The sequence below is a fragment of the Rhinolophus ferrumequinum genome, chromosome 10 (assembly GCF_004115265.2).
Source record: "Rhinolophus ferrumequinum isolate MPI-CBG mRhiFer1 chromosome 10, mRhiFer1_v1.p, whole genome shotgun sequence".
NCBI classification, from domain to species: Eukaryota; Metazoa; Chordata; class Mammalia; order Chiroptera; family Rhinolophidae; genus Rhinolophus; species Rhinolophus ferrumequinum.
In genome coordinates, this window is record NC_046293.1 from 28,817,369 (window position 1) to 28,831,000 (window position 13,632).

The following is a 13,632-nucleotide window of genomic DNA, read 5'->3' on the forward strand; positions in this document are numbered from 1 at the left end:
TTTGTTGGCTGTGGATCAAAAGAGGCCGAGCTAGATCTGCATGGCAGATATTGTAACTATGTAAAGATTGAGGGTTTATGGTTTCCAAAAGCGGTTGACCTGAAATTTAGAAGATCTAATAGCAGTGCTTGTAGCCAAGATATTTGTAGTGTCTCTACAAATTTTGCCCATTGAGTCTTGCATACTCTGAAATACAGTATTCCATTGGTTATGATTTATAAAATGCCATTTCAAGTGGTTTAAATGAAAATAGCCGTTTCACTTTTTTCTTTCAGTCTCTTCTCCTCCCCCCGCCAACCCCAAGTAAATCTGTGGCTTTCTAATCCAAGAGACGGTTTGGACTAATGGGATACTACATATCTGTTTATTTGCTAGTTGTTTTTACTACTAATATTTTGTTATTATGTCAAACTTGGTGCATGATTAACTCTTTTTTTCAGACAGAATTATTTTCTAAGTGGTTCCTTGGTACATAAAGAAGTTTCTGGTTGGCCTAGTTTGCTAAACAAGGTCCAGTATGTCTCAATCCCAACAATTACGTGACTTGAACAGCTACCATTATGCCATTATCAAAAAATTATAGATATGCCTAAGAAAGAAACCAAGAACAAATGAAATAGTAGTAATCAAAGATATGATAATAGAATATGACTTCCCTAAACCAAAAAAAAAAAAAAAAAGTAACGGTTTATAGAGTTTTTAAAAAATCTCACAGAATACTTGCCAAAATAGAGACCCAACCATAGACACATTATGGCAGATATTTTGAATTGTAATTTAGAAAAATTGTAGTCCAGCGTCCAGACACTTCTGATTATGGCGAACTACTGTTTGAGCAACGTTGACTAAAATGTCCACTTGTGTGCAGTGTTTTTGGCACCCCCAGTATATGGGATGCCATATATCCAAGGAAAATGAGGCAAAGAACTATAGCTCATAGTAATTGCGTTTTTGAGTGCTTACTTCCTGCCAGACACTCAGATCCGGGAGGCTTTGCGTAGTAGCAAGTCCTGCTTCTTCTACTGTGGTGTTGGAACAGTTTACACGCTTGCCACAGAAGTCTACCCAACAATGTCCGCCGTGATCAGAAGTGTCTGGACACCGATAGTAACCACTCTGAGCACCTCTTGTAATTGCAGAAGTCAAGCGTGACTTGTTTTCATCTTTTGTTATCGGTATATATTGAGTATTACAATTTCAATAAAATTTTTCCTTTCTTAAAATGTGTATACATTTTTTTGGCACCCTTTGTATATATAACCAATGGTATGTAGTGATTCGATATATTATAAATACACCCATAAGTAGTATTGGTAAGGAATCTTTTATGACTTACAGATATGCTTACTACATAATTCTCTGTGAGAAAGTGAAGTGTGGTTACAACTATGGTAAAAATAATAAAAAACACTAACATACATATTCAGAAATGTACTTGTTTGTGACAAACATCCACAGTATTAGGAGGAAAAAAGCAAGCCTTCAAAAAATAAGAGCATTTACCTGTGGGTATCAAGTTCAAGAGTCATTTTAGTTTTCATTATGATTTGCTGTAGCTTCCAAATATATATTTTACAATCAGCTTGTCATTTATTTATTTGCTGATAGCTGTCTTTTGAGGATCTTGTTATCTGTGTGTTTCTTATTATGTATGCATGGGTTCCTTTTTAATGCCATAATGTCACTTGATTTCTGTTTCGTTTTTGCTTTTTTTAGGCCAAGATAGCCAGGTTAACCAAACGTTTTGGAGCAGCCAAAGAAGATCTTAAGAAAAGACAAGAAGTAAGAATTCCTATTCTTGCACAGTTAACATTTAGCTCTAAGTGATAATCTTAGGAAATGCTGCGTTAGGAGGAAACTTCCTTCATTACTGATCTGAAATTTGTTTTCATACTACACTGCCTGTATGTTTCTAGCCCTGTGGCTCTATAACTAATTATTATCCATTTCTTAATCCTCAAATACTGTTTTCATATTTCAACACTTATATTAATCAATTTTATGTTATGGCATTCTTGCAGCTGTATTTTCTATCCATCTTTAAAATTACATTTTTGGGGATTTGTCTTCCATGTTTCTTTCTTTTTACATTCTTGCCAGTGTTCTAGTCTATTCTCTTATCATTTCCTCCAAAGTATATTAGTATCCACTTCTTCCAGTATCCCTGTTCTTCTCTTCCTTTCTTACTCTATGTATTAATAGTTAAGTCCAGACATCGTAGCATAGCATAAACTCTAGTCTATGGCCTAGCTTCACATTTTGTTTCCATAGTTACTCTGTAGTACATATTTTTAATAAATGTTTGTATGTCACATTATAGTTTTCAGTTGGATTTCTTTCTCGTCCTCTTGACTTTTTCCTCATTTGAGCAAGTTAAATTTCTTTGTGTCCTGATAGCACCATTGTCTGGCACATGTAAATTGCCAATAATATTTATTTCAGTAGTAATTATTATTTCTATAGGATTTTTCTAGCTTGAATCATTTTGATATCTTCTTTACTTTAAAAATTGTATTGTGAAACAATTATAGACACTTGGGAAGTTGCAAAACTACAGTTGTACGAGGTCTAACAATTAAGTTTGCGAACTTGCCACCGTGTGCTTACATTGGCAGCACTGTACAAACAGCTCAGTAAGGTTTCATAACCTTGGTATATCAGTGTCTTACAGCTGTGTTCGTGTCGACATGTGGCTGTGTCTTGCTGAGTGGCGTTCATTATTGTTGCGTGTTTTTGTGTGCTGTTGTGGGAATATCTGAACTGGAATTAGATCAACAAACATTAAGTTTCTTGTTAAACTTGGCAAGAGTAGAAGTGAAATCAGGGACATGTTAGTCCAAGTTTATGGGGATAATGCCATGAAGGAAACAGCAGTGTACAAATGGATTAAATGTTTTTTTGAGGGGAGAGAACGCATCACTAATGAAGAGAGGTCAGGGCAGCTAGTAATGAGCAGAACTGATGAAAACATTGCAAAAATTCCATGAATTGTGTGTCAAAATCATCAGCTGACTGTGAGAAGCATAGCAGACCAAGTAAATATTGATATAGAAATAGTTAGGAAAATCTTAATTGAAAATCTTGGCATGAGAAAGGTGTGTGCAGAAATGGTCCTGAAGGAGCTTACCGATGAACAAAAGCAAAGGAGAGTCGAAGTTTACCAAGACCTTTTGGAGAAGCAAGACGATGTTTTGGGCCATGTTATCACTGTTTGATGAAACATGGGAGTACCAATACGACGCACAGTGGAAGTCAGCCAATTCTTCACAACCAAAAAATTTCCATCAGTCCAGATCAATAGTCAAAATGATGTTGCTAACCCTTTTTGATAGCAGAGGCATTATTCGTTATGAATTTATACCAACTGGACAAACAGTTAACCAAGTTTACTATTTGGAGGTGCTGAAAAGGCTGCATGAAAAAGTTAGACAAAAACGACCTGAACTTTTCGCCAGCAATTCATGGTTCTTGCATCACTACAATGCACCAGCTCACGCGGCACTGTCTGTGAGGGAGTTTTTAGCCAGTAAACAAATAACTGTATTGGAGCACCCTCCCTACTCATCTGATCTGACCCCCAGTAACTTCTTTCTTTACCTGAAGAAAAAGGAAATATTGAAAGGAAGACACTTTGATGACATTCAGGACATCAAGGTAGTACGAGGACAGCTCTAATGGCCATTCCAGCAAGAGTTCCAGAATTGCTTTGAAGGGTGGACTAGATGCTGGCGTCAGTGCGTAGCTCCCCAAGGGGAGTACTTCGTAGGTGACTGTAGTCATATTCATCAGTGAGGTATGTGGCACTTTTTCTAGGATGAGTTCGCAAACTTAATTATCGGACCTTGTACATAGACTTCTATGAACCCTTCCCCCAGCTTCCCCCAATGGTGCAATGTTACATAACTGCAGTACAATATCGTAACCAAGGAATTGGTACAATTCTGTTCATTAGATTATGGACTTTATCACTTTCCCCCAATTTTTACGTGACTTCATTTTGTGTGTGTGTGTGTGTGTTGTGTGTGTGTGTGTGTGTGTAGCTCTACATAATTTGATACATGTACAGATTTATGACTCTACCACAAGATATAGAACTGTTCTATCACCATAAAGGGACTCCCTCATGCTGCCCTTTTTCAGTTTCAACCTTACTTTGTTCCTTCCACCCCAATCCACTCCCTGTCCCCTGGTAAGTACTAACCTGTTTTTCATGTCTGTATTGTTTTTACTTAACTTTTTAAATTGGTTTCTCTTTTTTTTTTTGAGCATCTGACAGTTGATTTTTATCTTTGTTTTCTGCAGACTAATCTCATGAATCCTCATTTGTCCATACCCAAAGCTTTTTTTAATTATAGTTTTCTTCAATTATGTAATTCTCTGATTGTAAACTTCAATTTTAAACTTTGTTTCCTTGTCATAGTGTAAAAATAAACTATTAGAAAATTGGTATAAACCTTTTTTAAGCCATTTGTATTTGTTATGCTTGAACCAAACATCAGGCTTTGAAATTTTTTCATAATTTTGTCGGTATGAATTTTCATTTTTTCCCTTTCTTCCTTGTGTGTGAACTTGCGTAGTTTTCCAGTGTTTGTGCTTATGAGATTTCTTCTCAGTTCTTGTTTATTTAGTGAATGGCAGTAAGCAGAGACTTGAAGGAATAAAGATGAAAATGTTACAATTCCTGAAAGGCTTGTTTTGGAGAGCTGTATGTAGTATGGAAACAAGAAACAATAAAAAAATATGTAATTCCTAAAGATTGGAAAAGATTAATTTGAACAGTTAGAGTGTGTTGTGCTAGAAGAAAAATGTTAAGGCAGTCTTCAATCTTTCAAATTTTGTTTCTTCCTTAGATTAACTTGTAGGCAAGGCCAATTTTAAATTTTAAAACTTCAACATCTGTCTACCCATTATTATTAGTATTTTCTTCTTGTGAGTGACATTTATAGAAATCTCAAGAATTTTGTTCTTTCATGTCAGTTTGCTATTAAGATCACACTAATAATCTAATCTACAGCCTTATGACTGATGTCTCTAACTTTCATCATTTCTCGTTCTTACTGTAAGAGAAATGTCAAGATATTTGTCATCTTTTATCTATGAAAAACAATGACATAATTGATTCTCAGTCAAATTTTAGATTAAATCTAAGTTCCTGCATTTTAATATTTTTATTTAAAAAAATTTTTTTAATTGTGGTGAAAACATAACATAAAATGTACCATTTTAAATTCAACCGTTCAGTAGTGTTAACTGTATTAACGTTGTTGAGTAACAGATCTCTAGAACTTTTTCATCTTGCAAAACTGAAACTCCATACCCATGGAACAACAACACCCATTTCCCCCTCCCCTTAACTCCTGGCAACCATCATTGTACTTTCTATTTATATGACTTTGACTGCTCTAGATGTCTTGTAAGTGAAATCATTCAATATTTGTTTTGTGATTTTTTGTGTGTGTGTGTGATCGTCTTATTTCACTCAGCAAAATGCCCTCGGATTTCATGTATGTTGTAGCATACAGCCTTCTTTTTTAAGGCTGGATAGTATTTCATTGTATGTATGTACCACATTTTCTTTATCCATTCAATTATTGATGGATATTTGGGCTGCTTTCATTCTCTGGCTCTTGTGAATAATGCTGCAGTGAACATTGATGTGCATATATCTCTTCGAGATCCTGGTTTCTAGTCTTTTTGATATATATCCAAAAATGAAATTGCTGGATCATATGGTAATTCTATTTTAAGTTTTTCTGAGGAGCCTCCGTAGTGTTTTCTGTAGTGGCCACACCATTTTATGTTTCCACCAGCTGGGAACAAGGGTTCCAATTTTTCCACGTCTTGCCAACAATTGTTATTTTCTGTTTCGTGATAGTGGCTATCCTGTCACATATGTGAGGTTGTATTTCATTGTGTGTATGTGGTTTTTCTTTTCTCGTTTTCTTTTTTGAGGAGGTCACAGCTCACAATGGCCCATGATTGAACCGGCAACCTTGGTGTTATTAGCACCATGCTCTGTCCAACTGAGCTAACCAGCCACCCCAGCTAATTGTGTTTTTGATTTGCATTTCTCTAATGATTAATAATATTGATCATTAGTCAATAATCAATAGGCTTGTTGGCCATTTTGCATACCTTTTTTGGAGAAATGTCTGTTCAGATCCTTTGCCCAGTTTATAATCAAGTTACCTGTTTTTTTAGTTGTTAAATTGTAGAAGGTCTTTATGTATTATAGATATTAACCCCTTATCAGTATGATTTGCAATTATTTTCTTCCATTCCATACGTTTCCTTTTCATTCTGTTAAATATTACCTTTGATGTGAAGTTTTTAAGTTGGATGTATTCTCCTTTGTCTATATTTACTTTTGTTGTATGTGCCTCTGATGTTGTATCCAACAAATTACTGCCAAACCCAGAGTCATGAAGCTTCGCACCCTTCACCACCACCTTTATTTTCTTCTAGGTATTTTATAGTTTTACGTCTTTAGGTTTTTAATCCATTTTGAATTAATTTTTGTATATGGTGTGATGATCCAATTCAATTTTTTTGCCGTTGGATATTCAGTTTTAACACCATTTGTTGAAAGACTTTCTTTTCCCCACTGTGTAGCCTTGGCTCCCTTGTCAAAAGATCATTTGTCCAAATATGTGAGATTTTATTTCTCAGCTCTCTATTCCATTTGTCTACATGCCTGTCTTTGTGGTAGTACCACACTGTTTTGATTACTGTAGCTGTGTGTTGAGGATTTTTGAAATCAGGAAGTGTGTTGATGATTTTTGCATCTGTGTTTATCAGGGATATTAGCCTGATTCATTCTTGGTAGGTTGTATATTTCTAGGAATTTATCCATTTTTTCTAGGTATCCAATTTGTTGGCATATAATTGCTCACAGTAATCTCTCACGATTGTTTTTGTTTCCATGACATCAGTTGTAATGCCTCTTATTTTATTTGTGATTTTATGTATTTATGTCTCCTCTCTTTTATTCTTCGATATCTATGTAAGTTTTTTGAATTCTGTTGATATGTTGAGATTCCAACTCTTAGTTTCGTTCATTTTTTTCTATTGAATTTTTTGTTCTCTTTTATTTATTTCTGCTGTAACTTATTTCCTTCTTTCTAACTTTGAGTTTAGTATGTTTTTCTTTTTCTAGTTCTTTGAGGTATAAAGTTAGATTGTTGATTTAAGGTCTTTTTCAGTGTAAGCATTTAGTGCTTTAAACTTTCCTCTTAGTACTACTTTTGCTGCATTAATTTTCCCATATATTTGATATGTTGTGTTTTTGTGTTTTCATTGGTCTCAAGATATTTTCTAATATCCTTTGTGATTTTTTATTTTACCTGCAGTGTTTTTAAGTGTTTTTAAATTTCCACATATTTGTGACTTTTCCATTTTCCTTTTGCTATTTCTAGTTTTATTCCATTGTGGTCAGAAAGGATATTTGATATGATTTTCATCTTTTTAAATTTGTTAAGGCTCATTTTGTGACCTTGTATATGATCTATCCTGGAGAATATCAAATATCCTTTCTGACTGCAATGTGTACTTGAGAAAAATGTGTATTCTTCTGCTGTTGGGTGAAAATTTCTGCATATGTCTGTTTGGTCCATTTGGTCCATAGTATTGTTCATTTCTGCTGTTTCCTTATTGATTTTCTGTCTGGATTACCTATCCATTATATAGAATATATTGTAGACTACGAGTATTCATTTTGTTGCTATGTATTTCTTCATTTCTGTCAATTTTTGCATCATATATTTGAGGGCCTTGATGTTATTTGCATACATATTTATAAAAGTTATGTCTGGTTAATTGACCCTTTTATTAATATAATGCCCTTCTTTGTCTCTTTTGATTGTTTTTTACTTAAAATATTATTTGTCTTACATTAAGTATGGTCACCTCTACTGTCTTTTGGTTATAATTTGAATGGAATGTCTTTTTCCATCTTTTTACTTTTGGCCTGTTTGTGTCTTTAAATCTAAAGTGTGTCAGTTGTTGACAGCGTATAGCAGGATTTTGTTTCTTTATCCACTAAGCTAATGTATGTCATTCTTTGGAGAATTTAACCCATTTGGTTTTAAAGTAATTGGTGTAGAGAGCGACTTAATTGTCATATTGTTAATTATTTTCTATTTGTCTTAGAGGCGTTTTGTCTCTCTTTTCCTTTCTTGCTTATTTCCTGTGTTTCATTGCTTTTTTTCTTTAATTCCTTTCTCATTTTCTTTTGTATGTTCTATAAGTATTTTCTTTGAGGTTACCCTGGGAATTACATGAATTATCTTAAAGTTACAACTATTTTAAACTGGTAACAACCTCAATCACATAGAAGAACTCTACTCTTTACATCTTACCACTTTGTTATTGATGTTGTGCATTATGTCTTTTTACTTTGTATATCTTTTACCCTAGATTTAATTATTTTTATGCTTAAATGCTATACCAAAATTAAATATGATTTATGCACCAACTTCACAGTAATGCAGAATTCTGTATTTGTGTACTTACCTTTTCCAGAGAATTTCATATTTTATTATGCTTTGGAGTTGTTATCTTTTGTCCTTTCATTTTAACTTGAAGGACTCCTTTCAGCATTTCTTGTATGGCAGATCTGATGGTGATGAACTCCCCAGCTTTCTATTTCTGGGAAAGTCTTAATTTCACCTTAATTTTTGAATGAATGTTCTGCTGGAAATAATATTCTTGCTTGGCAGTGTTTTTCTTTCAGTGCTTTGAATATATCATACCACTGCCTTTTCGCCTGCTAGGTTTCTGCTGAAAAAAAACCACTGATAATCTTATGGGAGTTACCTTAAATGCGGTGGGTTGCCTTTCTAGTGCTACTTTTGAAATTCTTTTCTCTGTGACTTTGACAGTTTGAATGTTTCTCAGTGTAGGTCTCTCTGAGTTAACCTTATTGGAGTTTTTTGAGCTTTTTGAATTTGTGTATCAATTCAATTCCTCAAATTTGAGAAGTTTTTAGCCATTACTCAAGTAGGCTTTCTGCACATTGTCTCTTTTCTCATTTTGGAACTCCTATATTCATGTATTGGTTCATTAGACTGCATCTCATAAATCCCCTAGACTCTCTTTATTATTATTTTTATTATTTTTTCTTTTTGCTCCATTAACTCAATAATTTCAAATAACTTTGCTTCAAGTTCACTAATTCCTTATTCTCCTTGATGCAGTCTGGTGTTGACTGCCTGTAGTTCAATTTTTCAGTCCAATTGTATTCTTCAGCTCCAGGATTTCTGTCTGTTCTATTTTAAAGTTTCTCTTTGTTAATGTTCTTATTTTCTTCATGCATCATTTTTCTGATTTCATTTACTTTTCTTTCTATAGTCTCTTTTATCTCGTTGAATATCTTAATGTCGGTTTTTAAAAATTCTTTGTTTGGTGATTCATAGGTCTCTGTTCCTTTAAATTTAGTTCCTGGAGATTTATTTCTTTGATTGGGCCATATTTCCCTGTTTCTGCCATCTTGCTGATGGCAAGTCTGCCATCTTGCTGATGTCACCACACTGTGGTGTTTAAGGTGCTCTGATAACTACATAAGTACATAAGTAGATGTACTTATCTTTGTTAAAATTTGGGCATTTGAAAAAACAGCCATCTTTCCCTGTCTTTTCAGAATATCTTTGTAGAGAGGAAGACCTTAACTAGTCAACCCAGGTAGATAAACCTGGGTAGATAAACCTTTAGAAAAGGTTTGAACCTAAGAAGAGCACAAGCTCTTCTCTGAGCTTGTGCACGTAATTTGCCATCTGAAGTGGTTTGTCTGTTTCTACCTGGGAGCTCCTCCTGGTATTTGTCTTCCATATTGCAATCTTGGTTTTGTAAGCCATGATTTTGGAAGTCCTCCTGCTGCCTGTCGGTGTTACTGTAATTTTTCTGTTGCTGTACCAAGCTGAAAATCATGCCTTTGCTTTCATCTAGCCCCCAGCTACTCAGTGTGTCCCACTTCCTCCAAATCAAGTGAGACAAAAACCAGTGCCTTGGGCAGTTTCCTGAAAAGTCAAAATGTTACATGCAACTTCCATTCTTGTTTTTGTTTCCTGAAAGAAAAGATACAGTGTGGAATTTTCTCTTGATTATGCCACACTGTGTTGGGAGGGGAATGAGGTATGGCAGGTAAGTGCAATAGAGCTTCCTTCCCACTGTAGTGCACCTCTTCTTGGCCTTGCTCTTGCTTAGGATGCTGTAACCTCACCTGGTTTCTGGAATTCTCACAAAGGAATTTGGACTGTATATTGTTAAGTCATTGTCTCTGTGAGGGAAGGAGGATATAGGGCTCCTAGTCTGCCATCTTGCTGATGTCACCACACTGTGGTGTTTAAGGTGCTCTGATAACTACATACTATGTTCTAAGCCAGTTGTATTTATTTATTTTGCTTTTACTCTTCCTGTTTCTGTTTTTTTTTTTTCCTGAAATGTTATTTATCTTCTTCTGAACTATTCTGAGTGTACTAATTACTCAAAGGCCTATTTGAAGATATATTTCTTTCCCCAAAAAACTTTTTTTAAAAAGTTTTTTAATTGGCACTACACTGTTACTTTAACTTTTTCTATTTGTTCAAAATGTCTTTTGTGTTCACAGTCAGATTTTAAGCACCTTTAGAGCAGTATATCTTAATTCTATCTTTTGTGTATTCTTTTGTGTATGAATAAATTATACAGTCCTATACTGGTTGGTTAAAATTATCCTTTTATCCTATAAAAAACAGCAGGATATGTTTGTTGATGTGAAGGGAAGATTGATTAGTGGCATCTGCTTGATGTGATCCTAAGCACTTAAATCACCTTTGCTTTAACATGCAATACAAGTCTTGAGGGGAGTTACTTTGTTTTTCTTAATTGAAAAAATACATAATGATAGTGTTATCACTTATGGAGACCCAAATAATAATTAACATGTAGATATTAGAATTTATTTCTATATTTCCTGTTTTGGGGGGGGAAAGGCTAAAATTAGTTGGTACTTGAATTTAGAATCGAGACATTTTTATGAAATTATGTCACATAGTGGCAAGTCATTTGTAAACAAAAATCATAAAAATAATTTTGATTTGAGAAGTTTGGTATTTGACCACCTAAGCTGCCACTTAATTGATTATCCACTATTTCTTGGGAAGAGTAAATATGCACATTGTTGAGTTTCTGATGGTAATTTGGTGCCTGCTATACCAAGTATATAGTAGGCATTCATTAGATATTTATTGAATGACTGTATCTGGTTTATTGTTTATATTTTATTGTTAATATTTATTGAACCCTTATAGCATGTAAGCCATTTTCAAATTCTTTATTTACTCATCCCAAAAAACTGAGTTATAGTAATTATTATATTAATCTTTCATATGATAAGAAGTTGTTTCAAGTGGTAATTATAAGATTCAGATTTTTGTCTCAACTGGTAATGTTTTTTACTACATTATAGAAGTAATAGATAATTTTTTGATATAGTATTTAACATCTTATTTTTAAAGTTTCGTTGAATATTGGGTTTTCTTTTAACCTTGGTATTTTTTTCTCCCTCAGAATCCACCAAACCCACCTGTACCTGTAGCACCAGGAAAGTCTGTAGTTGATGTCAACAGCAGTAACAATGTGCCCTACAGGTGAGAATTATAAAGTCTATTTGTCAATTTGTTTTTTTATCTTCTCCTTTTTTTCTGCCTCTCTGGTGTTTTTTTCTTTCTAAGTTCAGTTTATTTAGACTAAAAACAGAAAACAAAATATAATTTCCACTCCCCAACCCCTACCTCTGGCAACCACCAATCTGTTCTCTGTATACTTTTTTTTTTAAAACTTTTTATTTATTTAAATGTCTTTTCCAGGACCCATCAGCTCCAAGTCAAAAATATGTTTCAATTTAGTTGTAAAGGGCACAGCTCACAGTGGTCTATGTGGGGATCGAACCGGCAACCTTGTTGTTAAGAGCACTGTGCTCTAACCAACTGAGCTAACCAGCCACCCTTATACTTTTTTTTTTTCTTTTGGATTCCTCATATAAGAGAGATCATATAGTATTTGTCTTTCCCTGTCTGACTTATTTCATTTAGTACAATGCTCTCAAGGTCCATTCATGTTGGTGCAAATGGGAGGATTTTACTCTTTTTTTTATGGCTAAATAATATTCTGTGTGTTTGTGTAAAAGTTTATTTATCCATGCATCTATTAATGAACACTTAGGTTGTTTCCATATGTTGGCTAATCTAAATAATGCTGCAATGAAATGGGCATGCATGTATACCTTTTTTTTTTTTTTTTTAAGGAGGGCGCAACTAGCAACCATGGTGTTATTAGCACCATGCTCTAGCCATCTATTGCATTTTTCTCCCCCTAGACCTAAGAAGCGGCAAGGAGGCAGGTGGGGCAGGCATGAGGGATGGGGAGAAGATGTGCGATGAGGTCAAAGCACAAAAAAAGGGGGACAGAACATTGAGTGGGCTTTTGGGTCATAGTGAAAATTCTAGCTTCTACTCTGAGTGTGATCACAAGTCTTTCCGATGAGCTTTACAGGTCTTTTCTATAGCTGAGGGTTTTGCAGATGAGCCCAGACAAGGATCTGCTGTTTCTAGAACATTTTTTACAGATCACAGACATTCCTGGGGATTAAGGTAAGCAGGGGGAAAAAAAAAGGAAAACTCTCACTGGCCCCCTGCCACCACCATTTTACAAAATGTGTCTGGCAGTCTACTTAAGACCACTTAATACCACTTAAACTTTTTTGTTTTGTTAATCTTTGATTCCTAATTCCCCCAAATCAGCCCTGCCCAATAAAAATATAACATGAGTTCCATATGTAATTTTAAATTTTTTAGTACCCACGTTAAAAAAGGAAAAAGAAACAAGTAAATTTGCATTTTCATTTTATTTAGCCCAGTATATCCTAATGATGGTCACTCCAACAGGTAATCAATATACAATTATTAACAAGATAGTTTACATTCTTTTTTTTAATACCAAGTCTCCAAACTCCAGTGACTATTTCACACCAGAGCAGCATCTCCATTCGAGTGCTGTATCTTCATTAGAAATACTTAATCTCTATTCTGAGCTCTAAATTTAGAACTGCAAAAGTAAGTTCACTACCCAGGTTGTTCCAAACGTACTTAAAACTCTTCCAATAACTGAATCAAGTGTCAGTATTTCCATTTAAATTACTTAAAATTAAGTGAAAATCCACCACACAAGCCACATTTCAAGTCCTCATTAGCCACCTAGGGTGGCAGCTGTATCCAACCTTGCAGATCAAATCCGTTTTAATCTGCTCCAAGCCCACTGGCTCTCCCCCCACCCACCTGGCAGGAAATGTCTCAGTCACTTTGGGGATCCCCTGTTGTCCTCTGCAGGGTAAGAGGGGTAACTCAGCCTGGTCAGTGCTAGAAAAATGGGGGTGTATCCAGGCCTGTGGCCCACTGGTGGGGGGCACTATCTTCACTTCTGTTCCTTTGATACTGTCTGAGGTCCCCCCCCAACCTTGGTGCTGCAGAGGGACTGGGATATGCCCCCTGTGGTGGTCTCCACAGCCCACAGCCACCCACCGTCTCCCATGTGGTCAGGCTATGTTCTCTGTGGCTCCCCAGGCTGCAGAAAGCGCCAGCTCTCTCCAGTAAAACCTAG

At 35.1% G+C, this 13,632-nt stretch overlaps 1 protein-coding gene across 3 annotated transcripts in view; it reads left to right on the forward strand.

Moving 5' to 3' along the window:
• ATF7IP (activating transcription factor 7 interacting protein) overlaps window positions 1-13,632 on the forward strand; it is a 107,910-nt gene that overhangs the window by 63,559 nt on the left and 30,719 nt on the right. For all 3 annotated transcript variants that reach the window (XM_033116266.1, XM_033116268.1, XM_033116267.1), the window contains exons 6-7: window positions 1,717-1,782; window positions 11,545-11,624. In XM_033116266.1, coding sequence (XP_032972157.1) covers window positions 1,717-1,782; window positions 11,545-11,624 — 146 coding nt within the window. The remainder of the gene's footprint in view (window positions 1-1,716; window positions 1,783-11,544; window positions 11,625-13,632) is intronic.